Below are 16,912 nucleotides of genomic sequence, written 5' to 3' on the forward strand. Positions count from 1 at the left end.
ATAGGCGATTATGGTTATGGCTATTTTCCGTCAGGCAGGCTGAGAGCTTGTTTGCAATTTTAAATCTCATAAAAATATTTCATATTTTAGAAAGTGGTAGTTACATTTGCACATATGTATAAACAAGGACAACACTTGAAATAACCACATAATATATTATGTTAGAACTGTAGAACTGTCTGGCCTGCGATTTTACTTTTTAGATCTAAACACGCTGATTTATGAAAAAAATAGATAAGGTATTAAATTAATACGGTACCTTTATCTACACGTGTTAAAAGTATAAAACATTATCTCCTGTAGGTGACTAGAGGCAAAAAATATAAATAGCAACACAAAGATAGTGTAAACAGGTTCTCAACCTCTGCTGTTTGCAGTTGGAAGGTCTACGGCATTCTTGTGATTTATTTTTTTTCGCATTTGATTAAAAGTCCCTTATTAGGTATTAGACAACTAGTGATCCGATGTTCTTGTTAATTTAGTTGTGAGTAGAGTCAAATTTATAGAATTATTAAGTATAGCTTTTCTACATAAAACAAATTTCGCAATGAAAAAAAAAGAATTAAGACAATGTACTGTTTTTGTTGTGTCTTATTGATAGAACTTGATTATACTGGTGATGTGATTACTATTTTATACTACATGTACCCATGTTGTTGTTACTTTCTTCTTCTAAAATAGGAAAGTACGTTTTTTTCTTAAATTTAAAACAATGGGATGTAATTTTGTATGATAATCCATTATTGGCTGTGTGTGCCTCAGCATAGAATGGGTCACCCCTTCCTTTCCCTTGAGTGTCATAAGAGGCGACTAAGGGAGGGCGAGAGATGGGCAGCAGCGTTTTTTTTACAACATATCAAAAGCTTAACTGTGGTTGCCAACCCGCCGAGCGTGGCAACTACTGGCAAGACTCCACTTATGGAGAAGGCTTATTTTCAGCAGTGGACAGTTAATGGCTTAAATAATAAATAAAAAACCATAATTAACCTTGCCTAAGTTAAGTCGCCTTTTAAATATTCTAAATAGTATAAGAAATAATTACATGGCAATTTTTTTTATGGGTGTAAATGGTATGGTAACCCCGCCTGCGCTAACGGGATACGCTGGCGGAGCACCAGTAAAGGGTGATAGATGAGAATGAAAACAGGCCAGTTAGCCCATCATGATGAATTCATCAGGAATTAACCATGATAGTTTCCAGAGAGAACCGCGAGGAGGTCGACCTGGTTGGGTATATTGCTAGCAATGGGACTCTCAATCTCCGTTACTAACAATCCCCTTGTCCCTTACATGGCAAATTAGTAATAGATTGCTGGTATTAGAATGAATAATATTATTCTTAGATTAACACTATTTACCATTAATTTACTTATGTACAAGAGCGCAATCAGGATTTAATTTAGGGAGCACTCAAGAAACGATTAGCTAGATATTTCGTGGTAAAAAAATTAAACAAAGTAATTTAAAAATTAAAAACTATATTGTAAACTAATGAAATAAATTATATTATCACTTATGTCCTATGGGGCCAGTTTTATTGCCACTTTATACTAATACTTATTAGGTATTTATGCTCTCTTATTTACAAATTGTTAGTGCCACTTTATCTCACTAATATAATCCTTGAGGATCTGGAGCTGTTGGAAAATCAGGCAACGAACATCTGCCGCTATTATCTAGTTCCCAAGCAGGATAGATTCAGTCCTACATGGCCTTGTCCACGAATTGAACCTCAGAGATTTCTTTTACACAAGGTAGTGTATTTAATGTCGTTCATCAATTATTTGTTAGTCATTTCATTAGGCATAAACTGATAAAAGAAAATATGCCATGCAAATTGTTATAGATTTGGCGCAGCGCTGGCGCCTTACACATTGTAGATACTGTCAAGGGTGCATAACAATGATGCTATATCGAATAACCCGAATAAATAGGATGAAATCGAAACCGTTGGCATTCTTTTACTAGTGTCCGATCAGTGCAACATAGTAGACATTACTGCATTCTCTCAAATCTATTATATCATTTAAAAAAAATAAATAACTAAAAACTATCCCTCTAAAATGAAGGGAATTTCCTAATTATTAATAATAACATATAATATATATTTTTAATGAATATAATAATAATTATTAATATAAATAAATACAAAACCATTGAGTATACACATTTTTGAGCTACTGTTTTAAATCAATCAAGGCTTTATATAACCAATTTACTTATACGCTTATTTATATCTTACATTAAAACCACCCTGTGAAAATTTTTGAATACAATTAAATAATTATAATTTATGTTTATTAATTAGTAGAAAATTTATACTGCTGTTTGTACTGGTTGTGACAGAGGCACTTCTTCTCGGGCGTACACTTTGACAGAAGATTGGATGACGCGCGTGGCGATGGCATCCCTCGCCGCTGCCATGCCTACCATCACGAAGTACAGCGTGACCAGCAGGACACCAGTCAATGAACCTACAGCTATCGTTATGCCAGGGTTCTGCCAGTTTAATACTGGGTAGATGTATCGATTTCCTTTGCTGTAAAATTAAAAAAAATCACAAATAAACCTCTTTTTTGATATTTCTTAAAAAGAAAATTGCAACATTTGTGTAGAATAATTATGAGATCTTCTAATTTATTATATTATCGTAAGATTATTTAACATTATCGTACAGGAATATTATTTGGTTTGAAGGGTGGGATATGGTAATGAATTTTTAGGGCACAGAGGAATAACACCCGAGTCTTCAGGAATGGCAACGCATGCGAGGTATCATGGGCGAAACTGTATACTCTGTTGTGTCCATTGTACTGCTCATGTCTATAGACGACGGTTACCACTTTTTTTAGGTGGACCGTCAGCTTGTTTGCTATTCTAAGTTGCATAAAAAAAAGGAAGTTTATAAACGAAGACATGTGCTTGGGATATCTATAGCTATATATTATCTGTGTCTATAGCTAATTCGTGTTTAATCGTCGTGTTCTGACAATGCCATTGTTAGCTATAAACAATTATTGAAATCGTTCCATTATTAAAACAATTGATAGGTATAATATGTATTTAAATTCCTAGTTATGTTATTCGACATATGTAGGCCTAATATGAAAAAAAAAAAACATTAAGAAACATAATTCTTCCTTTTTAAAGTCGTAGATGAGTAAAAAAGTTAATAAAAAATGCTTTGACACGATAGTAACAATGACAGACCCTAAAATATTCGTAATTTCGTGACTCAACGAGAACCTGTTTATTACTTTTGAATATAATATAGTATGATAATTTTTCTGTATGTTTTTTGTTTTGTTTACATCTATTTTATTACACAGACAATTAAAATTACCTAAAAAATTATGACTAATTCTTTATTTAGTAGAGATCGCGTCTAGATTACGTTATAGGTACTGTGTTGTATTAATAAAAAAGATATTTATTTAATTTATTTGTGTGGGCAAAGTCATGAAATAAAATTTAAATTGATTTACGACTAGTTCTACTTACTTGTCGACACCTCTAGCTAAATAGTAGATGAGAGTGAAGAAAAAGTATGTCAGGGCGAACAGTAAAGGCTGGTACAAGTGAAGTAGGAAGCTGGGCTGCGAACACGTGATCAGTAGCAGAAACATCACTATAGTATTCAGACCGTGGACGGCGACATCCAAGCCATGGTTCAATTCTTCTTCTATGCCAGCTGCGTATTCAGAAAAATGTAATTATCTTTTATAGGGTCAAAAAATGAAGTACAGTGTGTCTGTACATTGCTTATGGACTAAAACATATACCTACTCTGTTTAAATAACTTTAGAGGATTAATTTTCAAAAACCCTTTCTAATTTTCTACAGAATTTCTTAGTTAAATGTGTTATTGGTATTTTTTTCTAGTAAGCACAATTATGTAGGCTTCGTTTCATTCACTCCTCATCGATATATAAAAATAAGGTTTTGTCTGTGTGCAGAGCTGTTTTTACCGTCCCAGCCCAGCACAGAATGGTGGCGTTATGTATTAAATATAAACTCATAATAAAATAAAAAGTATACATAGTGAAATAAAATGCTAGGCTAAATATTTTTGACAATTTTCGATCCATTCTTTTTTAAATGAACAAATATTCTGTTACATTGGCAGACCTTAAAAGGATGATAATAATTTCGATTTCAATTTCAATCATATCATTAGTGTGACTATCTCATTAATAGCGAATTTGCTACAGACTGGGCAACGAATCTACCAAAATTTGCCACACTTCATTTTCTTGGAATCCTTAAACCTGCCATAATCTGACACTTTTGTAAATCCTCAGTATGATTTGCCACAGACAAAATTTAGGAGCGAAATATGCCAAAATTGTAGGAATCTAACACAAATGGTCACACTGCTTACACTTATATTAAAATTTAATATATATAAAAAAACTGACTGTGACAGCGTGCCTGGTTATATATAGTGCATTTCTAAGTGTTAAGTCCACATATAATCTACCCGTATACCAATTTAATTCGAATGCGTTCAGCCGTTTAAGCGTAACAAACATAAAAACATTTTTTACATTTATAATATTAACACACCTTCATAGAGGACACTCCAGTAGAAAATTGTGATGAGGAACGCTACAGGAGTTGCCACATTGTACACTACCCAGTAGGTCTTCAAATACCAAGGAATGCGATATTTAGTGCCTGTAAAAATAAAGGTAGTCCGTAAGTAGTAATAAAAAATGTATAGTCTCCAAACAAGAAATGTATGCTAAATAAATGTAAATATAAAAAGGATGTGATATGTAACGCTCAGTAACTTAAATATTTAATAAATATAGAATATATAGAATTTTTAAAGACTTGTCCTGACTGACTGATTGTTCTAATAACGTACAGTCCAAACTACTACGATTAGAATTTCGAATATATTATTATTTATTTAACTAGTATGCAAATACATACAAAAAATAAAGCATTTTTAGTACCACTTAAACTTCTTGGGCTTGTGTGTGGTACTTTACATTTTGTTTAAATAGTAAGTACTGACATTACTATTCCATTATTTTATTAAGGTTGGACAGAAAATATGGTGTTAGTTTAAATTTGATATTTTTAACAGTCATATTATTTCGCAAGTCGGTAGGTATAAATTTAATTTTCTGCAATTGAATGATGTAACTAATAGCTCGAATAATATACTGGATCTTATATTGACTAACTTTGCATCGAATTCTAATATTATTACAGCAGTTCCTCTAAGTGTCATAGACACATATCATCCACCTTTAGAATTATTTGTCCCAGTAGGTATACCGTCTGTTCTTAAGGAAGAATCTCCACAAATTAAGCTTAATTTTCGTAAGACCGATTATGAAAAATGCATTTTAGATCTAAACAAAGTTGATTGGGAGTTGTATGAAAATCAAATGAATTGTAATGATTTCGTACAGTTCTTATATAATAACATTTGGGATATTATTTATAGGCATACTCCAATAGCGACACCGAAAGTTTCACGTTTTCCGGTTTGGTATTCTAAATCACTCATTAAGGCACTAAAAGAGCAAAATAAATACCATCGCAGGTTTAAACTTTATTCAAATCCTAGAGATTACGATACTTATTCAATGCTTAGAGCACGTAATAAAAATTCACTAAATAAATGTTTTAAATTATATATATCTAGAATAGAGACTGATTTAAATAAAAATATTAAAGCCTTCTGGTCTTATACTAAAAGTAAAAGAATAACAAATGATGTACCTAAAATGGTCACTTATGGAGATCGAACCGCAAGCACAGGATCTGATGTAGCGAATCTTTTCGCTGAATATTTTGATACTACATATAGCAATGCTACATGCATTAACTATACTCCAACATTTGCACCATCAAATTATAATTTTACTACATTAAAATTTACTAAAGAAGAAGTCTTGTCTCATATAAAAAAGATAAATATAAATAAGGGTGCTGGTCCCGATGGGATACCTCCGGTGTTTGTCCGTTACTGTGCATCTGCATTATCTATACCATTGACTATTGTATTTAATAAATCGCTGGAAGAAGGAATTTTCCCAGACTTATGGAAAATAGCTAAGGTAACCCCTATTTACAAGTCGGGTAATAAAACTGAAATATGCAATTACCGCCCCATTTGTAATTTGAGTCAGTTTAGTAAAGCCTTCGAATCTTTGGTATATGATCAGTTATACAATCATCTAAAACACATATTAAGTGAAAAACAACATGGTTTTACTAATGGAAAATCTACAAATACAAATCTGTTAACATATATTAATTATTTGTGCAAGGCTTTTGACAGTAAGACTCAGGTGGATGCTATTTATATTGATTTTGCTAAGGCATTTGATCGCGTTAATCATGAGATACTTCTTGTAAAGGCTCAACATTTGGGTATTCATGGCAATTTACATCGTTGGCTTAGATCCTACTTAATGAACCGAACTCAACTGGTTGCACTGTATGGTTATGATTCTGTCCCATTTGTACCGACATCCGGAGTTCCACAAGGATCGAATCTAGGTCCCTTACTCTTTTTGCTTTTTATTAATGATCTACTTCAAACCATTACTTGTCAGTGTCTGGCTTACGCAGATGACATTAAATTGTTCTCAACTATTTGTGATTTGAAAGACTGTAAAAAGCTACAGAATAATTTGGATATTGTCGATGATTGGTGTAAAAACAACTTAATGACTCTTAATATTGACAAATGTCAATACATTACATTTACTAAAAATAAACACGCAATATCATACTATTATACCATTAAAGATATAAAACTTAAACATACTAAATTAGTAAGGGACCTCGGAGTTTGGTTTGATAATACATTGTCATTTAAGTTGCATTATGATTCTATTGTAAATAAAGCTAAAAAAATGCTTGGATTTGTAATTCGTACAACTAAACCATTTAAAAAGCCGAACACTTTTATTATATTATATAAAACTCTCGTTCAGAGTAATTTAGAATATTGTGCATCAGTTTGGTCTCCTATATATAAAGTAGATATAAATAGAATCGAATCAGTACAAGCTGGTTTCCTTCGTTACATTACAAGGAAATTTCATTTAAAACAAAATTTACGTGATTATGAGGAACGTATGAAGTATTTTGGATTCTTAACTTTGGAAACGAGGCGTAGAATTGGTGATCTGTGCTTGCTTTCTAGGATTGCAAATGGATTGTTGAATGAATCATTAACAGCTTCTCTGAACTTGATTGCGTGTAAGCATTCTTTCAGACATCCTCGGCTATTCAGTATTCCATCCACCAATAATAATGTCTCACATAATAATCCCATTCATCGAATGTGTCAATTGTATAATAAAATTAGCGGAAAAATCGATATCTTTCATCAGAGTACTATTGGGTTTAAGAGGTCATTGTATGGTTTTGAGATGGAATAAGTTTAGATTTTTTTTTTTTTTTTTGCATAGAATAAGTTCATAATTGTAATCAGTAATATAATGTATATCTATAAAAATGTATAACGTTTACTTATAACTTAGTGTTAAATGATGTTTACAATGTAAGGTTGGCAAACTGCGTATTGATAAATTTTTGTATTGTTTTGGTTTTTTTAATGGTTCATTTCTGTTTGCAAACTGTTGTTGTAACTTATAATAAATAAATAAATAAATAAATAAATAATTTATTATTCGCGGTATGAGGTACGTAAAAAAGATGTTCGAAATTTTCACAAAAATGGAATATAATGTAAACAGCTAATTCGGTATAGAAGTATGTAGGTATTACTTTATTAACTGCAAACTTTACAATGTAAATATTTTTTATCTGTCAAAATAAAGGTAGGTATGCCTATTATCATAACATTAATAGATTAGAGACTATGATACATGCTTGTATAATTAGCTTTTTAACATAATTTAAATATAAAAATTAAATTTAACATTCAGGTAGAACAAAAAGGAAAAAGTCTAAAGAAGGCGAACAAAACAATAATTTTAATAAACTTACTTATAGGTCCATAGAAATAGCACCGCGCGGACACCACTGTAGCAAATCCTGTCGCTAGTAGATTTGCTGTTAGTCCCCAATGCGTTAAATAAATAAACCAATATCCGCATATACCGTTAAGTGAGTATATGATTATTGAAGATAGTACAATCCCAAGTGAGGTTAGGAAAAGTATTCCACGGAATATCAAGAGCGGCACCGATGACCGGGTCGTTTGCCAAACGCTGAGGTAGAAGGTCGCCGGCTCGGAATATTCTAGCCCTAAATTCCTCCATTGCATTTGATCTTTGAAATATCTTTTCACAACACTCATTTTACTTCAATTATAGTTTAAATACACCTGAAATCTTTATCGTCCAATATTACGAACATTGATGGCTGTTATCGGATTGACTCACCTTGTTTATCTTGAGTTGTGTTGCCAAATATAATCTTGAACTGTTTCAGGGTGAGGCAGGAAGGTACAAGACTCTATTCCTAATTATATAATAATTTTAATTTATAATTTACGTTCAGATACTATAATTTTGGTGTGATAGGTATTTATTGTATCAAATAAAATAAATAAATTGCTACCTATATTTTTTATTGTATTCGTATTTTAAATCGTAGATACATTTTCATATACAAACAAGAAGTTTGAAAAGACACTAACATGTCTTAAATATCAAAGTGAGTTAATTACCAGTTACATTTTGTTTCTTGTTCTTTTGCGATTTTTTTTATTTAAGATCGATACAATTTGTAAAATTCGAGCTACCCTCTCATGTGGCGTTAGAGGAAATTTTAGTTAAGGTGACGCCAGTTTCCATTTATTGCAATATACCATTTCACCTCCACGTGATCCCATCGAAAACCATCACACATTCCTAGTGAGTTTGTCATATGGGGTGAAGTCTTCAAGAGAAGTCTTATTAAAAAAATTTAAACAAATTACAAACGGCAACTATATTTTTAAAATAATGGCAACGTTATAAATTTACGCGCGCAGCCCCGCATGTGTTCTAATGAAAAGTATTTACTTTTGAAGCTATTTTATTATTTTGAGGTTGGTTGATAGTTATCCTAGATTAGTCACGATTGGGCAGTTGATCAAAATTTATCCTTATAATTTTATTACCCACCCACTGGTGCACTGCCATTATTTACCGTTATATAGACGGGGGCACTATTATATCTCCAGCCTTAAAAAAATGTCCTACTATACTTTCAGTTACAATTAATAAAAATAATTTGTTGCCATTTCTATTGTTGGGAGTAACGTCACGTACCGATTCTTTATATGGTTCCCTTTGGAAATCAAAATGGTCACTTACGAATTCATTAATATACGCCAACTGAACTAACTCCGTCCTTATATTTATATCTTTCACTATAGTGCTTCATTATGCTTTAAAATTATAGGAGGGAATGAAATATCATTTTCGAATATTAAAAAAATTATACATACATAGATTTTATTAAGATGCATGGATGAAGTTAAAATTTCGGAACGAGGTAGTTAGCTAGTACTAAATATTTTCTATAAAGTCTTTGTACCGGATTTTATCTATTCAATAACTTTATGATTATTCTTTTAGGAATAATACCATCCACATACTGTTTATATTATGTAATACATATATATGTCATGTGGCATCTATATTGATATGCGGCGGTATAATGTTGAATTATGGTTTGGAACGCGAGCTATGAGGAAGACCGATGCGTGACAGAAATGAGTGGAACAGTTAAAATTTTAAATGACGACTTTATTTACGACTAATGAGTCGGCAATGATTGTTTTGCCCCTATCGCCAGGTACCATGTCCATCTTTTCTAATCGGGATGTGCGACTCCTCGAATGTAGTATGGATTTTATAGGTGCTAGTTGTTACGTGAAGAAATTAAATCTCCATGTTAGTACAAATTAGATACATAATTTATTTCCAGAACGCAAAAAATACAATTTTATAAACGTCAGTTTAAATGGGAATTTTATTAGCAGGGAGAGGCCGCTATTGTTTTTATAAAAATACGCAACTACCAAATTTCATTAAAATTGGTTCAGCGGTTCCACGGAAGTTTTATACATTAAGATTGATATATTTTATATGTTTTAAGTCGGTATAAAAAAAGATTATTTCGTAGAAATATATTAAATATCTTAGATATATTTACATGTTTTTGTAAATTACTATTCAGTAAGTAGTAAGTTTCAGTTATGAGCAATTTGGTATTATAGTGTTTTATTACAGAAATTAGTAAAATACTAGGCGTTTTAATATAAAAGGAATTATAATATTAATGAATAAAATGAATAAATAATGATAGTTCAAACTCAAGAATTATGACATTAGTCTTTATAAGTAACGAATAAGAAATACTGGGGAGTATAATGGATTCTTTTAAAATAGGGATTAGTTGCCCCATTGTTAGTAATACAGGGTCAGACCGAACTCCTCGCGGTCCATCCTAGAAACTATCGTGTTCTATTCGAAGTGAATTTATCATGATAGGCTAACAGACCTGCTTTTTCATTGTCACTTATCATCTCTCACTGGTGCCCCGCCAGCGTATACCGTCAGCGCAGGCGGGGTTACCATTCCATTATCATCCATTTAAAAAAAAAAATAAGAAATACTGTGCTCGAGTACCATCTTTCACAGTGTTATTCTGTGATGGGCTTTTATTTCTTGTAAAGACAATACTCATGCTTTTAAAAAAGTTATTTATGTCCCTATATGATATGTTTGTCGAGAATTTAGGATGGATGGACAAGACCCCTTAGGGAAATTTAAGAAATTTTGATAAGCGGGTCGAGTAACCAATGTATTTTGGGTTTTAATTTAGTTTTTTTTTTATTATACAAGTTGTTTTTTTTTAAATAAGTAGTTATGTATTTATTTTATGAGTTTACAGTATATACAGACAATCTTGTATCAACAACCACAATGTATTATCAAAAAAGAGAGCACACATCGAAGGAATTAAATATTAGCCCTTCACTACCAGACTTTTTTTACTAAATTTCTTTATTCATGTATGAAGAGCTTCCGATTGTTTCTTATAAATCTCTTAGAGAACCAATCTCTACAGACAGACAGCAGCACTACAATAAGATGCAGGATTATCAGTGTGAACGCCGAACCGAATACCACCCCAACTGTTGATCCAGGTTTAGACCAGTCCAATTGCGGGTAGATATAATGGCCTCCCCATCTGGAATATATAAATTATTATTATTATTTAAGATTTAGTTTTATATTTTCAGAAAATAAAGAAATGGGAAGAGGACAATAATTGAAATACGTATATTGTTTGGAGATGATAAAGTGCGGTTTCCTTCATTGGTGACATCATCATCTCAGCTATTATCCGTCCACTGCTGAATATAGGCCTCCCTTTATAATGACATACTCAAGTGCTACTAATTAATAATCCTATTTATAAAAATTGAAATCCCATACAGATGTATTTTAACCAATAAAATGTTTTCTCACTATCTTTTAAATTAAGAAGCGCTAAAAGAAAACAAAACACTTCTATAGTTAAAATTGATTAGAGTTTTGATCCTTTGGTAAATAAAGAATGATCGAAGACAATTTTGATTTTACTACGTAGTTATAAGGCATAATTTAAAAACTATTTACGTAAGCGTTTGATTTATATCTATTGATTATTTAAAGATTAACACTTACGGATTAGTTCCACCAGCATGATAATATATGATAGTAAACACTAAGTAGACGAAAGTGAATGATATGGGGTGGAAGAAATGCAGAATATGTGACGGATGGTGGGACAGCAGCAGCAGTATGAGCATCAACACAGAGTTTATGGCGTGGATGAACAAGTCCAGAACTGGGTCCATTGCATAGTCATCAACTGAAAAAGGTAATATGATTCTGATATTAAACGTAAAAAAGTAAGCTATAGTTTGTTTCAATATAACATAAAAATAATTGACCATAAGACAGTCTGCTAATGTCTAAATGGCAGTACAAATAAATAACCGATGAGTTAATTAAGTGTATTGATTTGTTACTCGGTTATACAATATCGGAATAAAGAATCCGATTCAAAACAATATAGACATCCAACTTGTGTGGGCGATATCAAAATAAGTGATGATCTTGTCAATGTCCAGAGGAACTCAATGGGCGATATCGATATATAACCGCCCATAATTGTTACTATTTTCATTTAGGGGATTTTTCATTGATAATGTTAAAAAAATATGGGTATCTTTCCATTAAGTTGTATTGAAACCAACTATAATTAGAATTTTGCTAAAAAATACTTTTAAGTAGAATTAATTTTGCGGTATTGGATACGTATACATTATATAGATCTGGATGGAGCGCCGAGTATCAAAACTCATCTCAAAATTTCAGCCAAGTGGCTAAAGGGAACTTTTAACACTCGATTTTAATGTAATTTTATCAATAATCTCAGGTTAAAGGATGCACTAACTTGTTCAGTAAATCTTATTTTATCAGTATCCATACCAAATAGGCATTATTAGTTGCAGCTGTTTTAAATTTGTAACTGCATTCGTTGGTTCTCATTTATAGATGTTAAATAACTAAAATAATTAGTGTTGAAGTATTTATTGAAAGCAAATATTATAACTTTAGTGTTATACTTGTGAAAGTATGCAGTTGTCGTTAAATTGACAGATCTTTGGCAAACATTTTGGAACCTTGATTCTAGTTTATTGCTTGTTTGATGGATGTAGTCAGCATTTCAGCCTTTAACTGTCCACTATCTAAACATACATTTTTTTTTATAATAAAAACGTGAAGTTACTTATTATTTCATTATCATTTCAGTCGTTTATCTACTGCTGAAGGAGCGATCCTGGCTACCTGCATCCATTGAATATCAGCAACGCCTTTGAGGCCATCACTCCGTCTAAATCATGCTGGAGTTTGAAATTGCTTTTCAGTGGTTACATATGTATTTACGAGGATGTTTTAATGTTTTAAGAAATATTGTGCATTTTTATATTTACTTCCAGAAGCCAGCAAAATCCAATAGAAAACTGTAATGAATAATGCTATCGGGACCGTTGCGTTGTATAATACCCAGTACACCTTTATGTACCATGGCAGACCGAGGGTCGTGTCTGGAACATTATATAAATATGTATTAGTAATTTTTTTTTATACAACTTAGAATGGCAAACAAGCTGACGGCCTACCTAGTGGAAAGTGTTAATCGTCGCCCATGGACATGAACCATCCAACCGTAACAGAGTATGCGTATTGCTCACGATGTAGCCCTCATGCGATGCCGTTCCTGAGGACTCAGGTGTTATTCCTCTGTACCCTGTAAATTTACTGCCATATCCCACTCTTCAAACCGAAATACAGTCATGCAAACACAACTGCTTCACGGTAGAAACATGAATGGTACAAAGGTGCCCAAGCAAACAATTTTTGTACAAAGTCTCCCTCTGGTATAAGTATTTCAACATTAATAAATACAGTTGATTTGCTGTTCTTGAATCAAATATCTTGTCACTAGATATTTTTTTTCAATGGATGATAATGAAATGGTAACTCCGCCTACGCTAACGGTATACACTTACAGGGCACTAGTGAGGGATGATAGGTGACATGAAAGGTCAGATCAGTTAGACCATCGTGATGAATATACCTGGAATTCAGCATGATGGATTCCAGGGGGACTACGTGGAAGTCGATCTGATAGGGTGTGTTGCTAGCAATGGGACTGATAGTCCGCATTACTAACAATCCCTTTCACCCCTTGTCACTAGATATTGCATATTATAACTTTTTATATGCCGTAATAAACATAAATAAAACAAAAATATAAACAGAGCATTTTATGATCAGAAAACAAACCTATTTATTGGGGGGGGGGGGGGGGAAGGGATTGTTAGTAATCTAAATCCCCAATCATCAATGGGTCTAATTTCCCCATTATTATCAATAAACTCTATCAGGTCGATCTCCACGCGGTTCCCCCTAGAAACTATCGTAATTTATTCTAATGGAATTCCTCACAATGAGCTAACTGACCTGCCTTTTCATCCTCACCTATCACACCTTCTGGTATCTCGCCAGCGTATACCGATATTGCAGGCGGGGTTAGCATTGCATTATCACCCATTAAAAAAAAATCTATTTATTTACTCTACTATTAAAAACTCCACTATTATATAAAAGTCATTACTAATCTTGTTTACATGCATGTATACAAAAATATACTGCCTATCAGATTCTTATGCTTCCTGTACCGAATACTAAGTTCAAAGATAACACGAGTACTGTGTACTCGCAAATATGTTTGAAAATGTTTATTAGGTGGGTATTGGTAACTAATGTGGCAGGGGGGAGTCGGGTCATTAGTAACGAGATTAGCGGTCTTATTATTGTATTACTATACCCTGTTAGGTCGACTTCCGCGCTGTCCCCCTTGAAAACCATCCATCGTAGTCAATTCTTAGTGTATTTGTTACGATAGGTTAATTGCCATGATTTCTTCTTTACCAATTATCACTGGTTCTCCGTTAGCATATACTGATAGATTTTTTAATAGATGATAATGGAATGGGAGCATTGCCTGCGCTAATTGTGTACGCTGGCGGGACATCAGTGATGGATGATAAGTGAGAATGAATAGGCAGGTTAGTTAGCCGTGGTGAATACACCTGGAATTCAAAAATGATTTCCAGGAGGTTCGACCTGAGATGGTATATTGCTAGCAATGGGGCTAGTAGTTCGCATTACTAACAGTTCCTTCTCCCTCCATCACACAGGCGGGGTTACAGCTTCATTATTATTCTTTAAAAAATCTAACGTGGCAAATGTTTTATTTACTTTGTTTCTCATTAGATCTGTAATATTTGACTAATAATTATTGTGCCTATAGTAGGCATAAGTTAATCAGTTTCAAATACAACGGTAATAGAGTATTAACTTATCTACAGAGATACAAATTCAGTTTAATATATATGTTGATCGAATAAATACTAATTTCATAATACCCACAGTATTATGAAATTGATAAGAAAGAAATGGGGAGTATTAGAAGTGGGTTCTAGAGAGTATGTATTTTTATATTAGCTCAATAAAAATGCATCAGTTTTTGAAGGAGTAAAATTACTTACTCTGGAATAAATACCTAGTAATTATTATCTGGATAATAAACTAGTTTGAATCAAAATACTTATAATGTTACTCTAAGATTGTCTTGAAAAAAATGCTTTCAGCAATAAGACTGTCTTACTGTACTTAGAAAATTGTATCATTACATTTATTGTATTGCTTATTTCCTATATTGTATTATGCAAATATATAATAATCATATATTTATTCAAAATATAATATAACTAGAGCTTAATGTAACCTTTATGCTTCTGCATATTTCATTTATGTACTTGTATGTACGAGTACATACAGCTGTTTAAGCGTGATTGAGTACTCATTAAATATCCAATTATACAAAACCCAAACTCTCACATTTTTTATATTTTTTTTAATGGATGATGATGGAATGGTAACCCCACCCGTGCTATCGGTATACACTGGCGGGGCACTAGTGAGGGATGACAGGTGAAGATGAAGCAGCTCAGTTAGTTCATCGTGACGAATTCAACAAGAATTGTTTACGATGGTTTCCAGGGGGAACCACTTGGAGGTCGACCTGATAAGGTGTATTGCTAGCAATGGGTTCATTAGACCCCATTACTAACAATCCCTTTCCCCCCATTTTTTATATTAGCGGAAAAGTAAGATTAGAATGATGCTGTGATTTAAAACTTGATTAAATAATTGTAAAAGAATATTGATATTTAGAACTTGATATATAATAACTGGAAATATTACTCACCAATAGATCCTTGCTTGTAGGCTACTATAGATACAAATAATGAAAGTCCAGAAGTGACAGTTATGAAGATCAGCCCCCAGTGTGTCAAGTAAACAGGCCAACGGACGCCAAAGGTGACGCTTGACAGTCCATCGAGTATTATTGATGATAGTAATATTCCTAAACAACCTATAAATATTATGAGCCTTGCACACAGTAGGGGGACGCACGACCGATTGCTCTGCAGTGAACTTACGTAGAAATCTGACCCATCGTCGTGCTCCAGAAACCACATTTGTTTTGAGAATTCATTGCTGAAATATTGTTTTATTCCCATACTTGTGCAAATTGTCAAGTCTACACTAATTCAAATCACGTACTAAGTATTCGTATTATATCTATTTGATTTGTTACCTGCGATAACGTGACGTCAATATGGTTTGCGATAAGTGATAATAAAGCTATGATATAATGTCTCCGTCATTTATGATTCAAAACAAAATTCAGTTAGATTACTTTAAAATAAATATTTTTTATTATGATGAAAATATACAACTGTCTTACAAAGTAAATTTACGTATTTACGAGTAATATCTTGTAACTAAAGCCAGTAACGTATTTTACTTATCAAAAATATATTAGGCATACTGAAATACCGTTATGAGTAGTTTATTTTGACTTATCAAGAGGAAATGGGATATGTCATTCCAGATAAAATATACTTATAATGAAAAGCGTGGAGTCTTTGCACACAGAGGCGCGGAGTCTGAGTCTGAAAGCATACAGAGGCGTGGCGGGCGTCATGAGGCTAAAATATTCTCTATTTTACTATATTTCATTTGTATGTTGCTAGTTGGACTCCGCGGCTTCGTCTATGATCGTATCGTTATATCAGTCAGTGTTGATGTACTTTTTTAATACAATGTTTTTTGGTACATATCAAATACTACGTGTAGTCATTATTCCCTATTGCCATAATAATATTTCATATAGTACTGTGTATTTCATAATTTTTTGATGTTTTTATCAATGTTAAGTTTTCTTTATGGAACTTAGAATGGCAAACAAGCTGACGGCCCATCTAATAGAAAGTGGTAACCGTCGCCTA

At 32.6% G+C, this 16,912-nt stretch overlaps 1 protein-coding gene across 1 annotated transcript; it reads right to left on the reverse strand.

Annotated features, from left to right (window-relative positions):
- Positions 1–1,461: 1,461 nt before the first annotated feature.
- LOC113518525 (uncharacterized) lies at positions 1,462–16,188 on the reverse strand. Its single transcript, XM_026903500.3, has 8 exons — positions 15,826–16,188; positions 12,980–13,093; positions 11,664–11,850; positions 10,999–11,184; positions 7,984–8,300; positions 4,567–4,677; positions 3,502–3,691; positions 1,462–2,539 (listed from the first exon to the last, which is right to left on the reverse strand). Exons 1-8 carry the CDS (start codon positions 16,139–16,141, stop codon positions 2,317–2,319), a joined length of 1,644 nt encoding a protein of 547 aa, XP_026759301.2. The 5' UTR covers positions 16,142–16,188; the 3' UTR covers positions 1,462–2,316.
- Between the last annotated feature and the right edge of the window lie 724 nt (positions 16,189–16,912).

Source organism: Galleria mellonella, unplaced genomic scaffold, assembly GCF_026898425.1.
Source record: "Galleria mellonella isolate WM207_F2 unplaced genomic scaffold, CSIRO_AGI_GalMel_v1 utg132, whole genome shotgun sequence".
Lineage (NCBI taxonomy): Eukaryota > Metazoa > Arthropoda > Insecta > Lepidoptera > Pyralidae > Galleria > Galleria mellonella.

Excerpts from the sequence above, each read along its gene's own strand:
- LOC113518525 (XM_026903500.3), bottom strand. The coding sequence starts at position 16,141 with ATGGGAATAAAACAATATTTCAGCAATGAATTCTCAAAACAAATGTGG. Across the intron at positions 13,094-15,825 it reads CTACAAGCAAGGATCTATTG|ACACGACCCTCGGTCTGCCA; the intron begins GTGAGTAATATT and ends ATAATGTTCCAG. Across the intron at positions 2,540-3,501 it reads TTAGCTAGAGGTGTCGACAA|CAAAGGAAATCGATACATCT; the intron begins GTAAGTAGAACT and ends TTAATTTTACAG.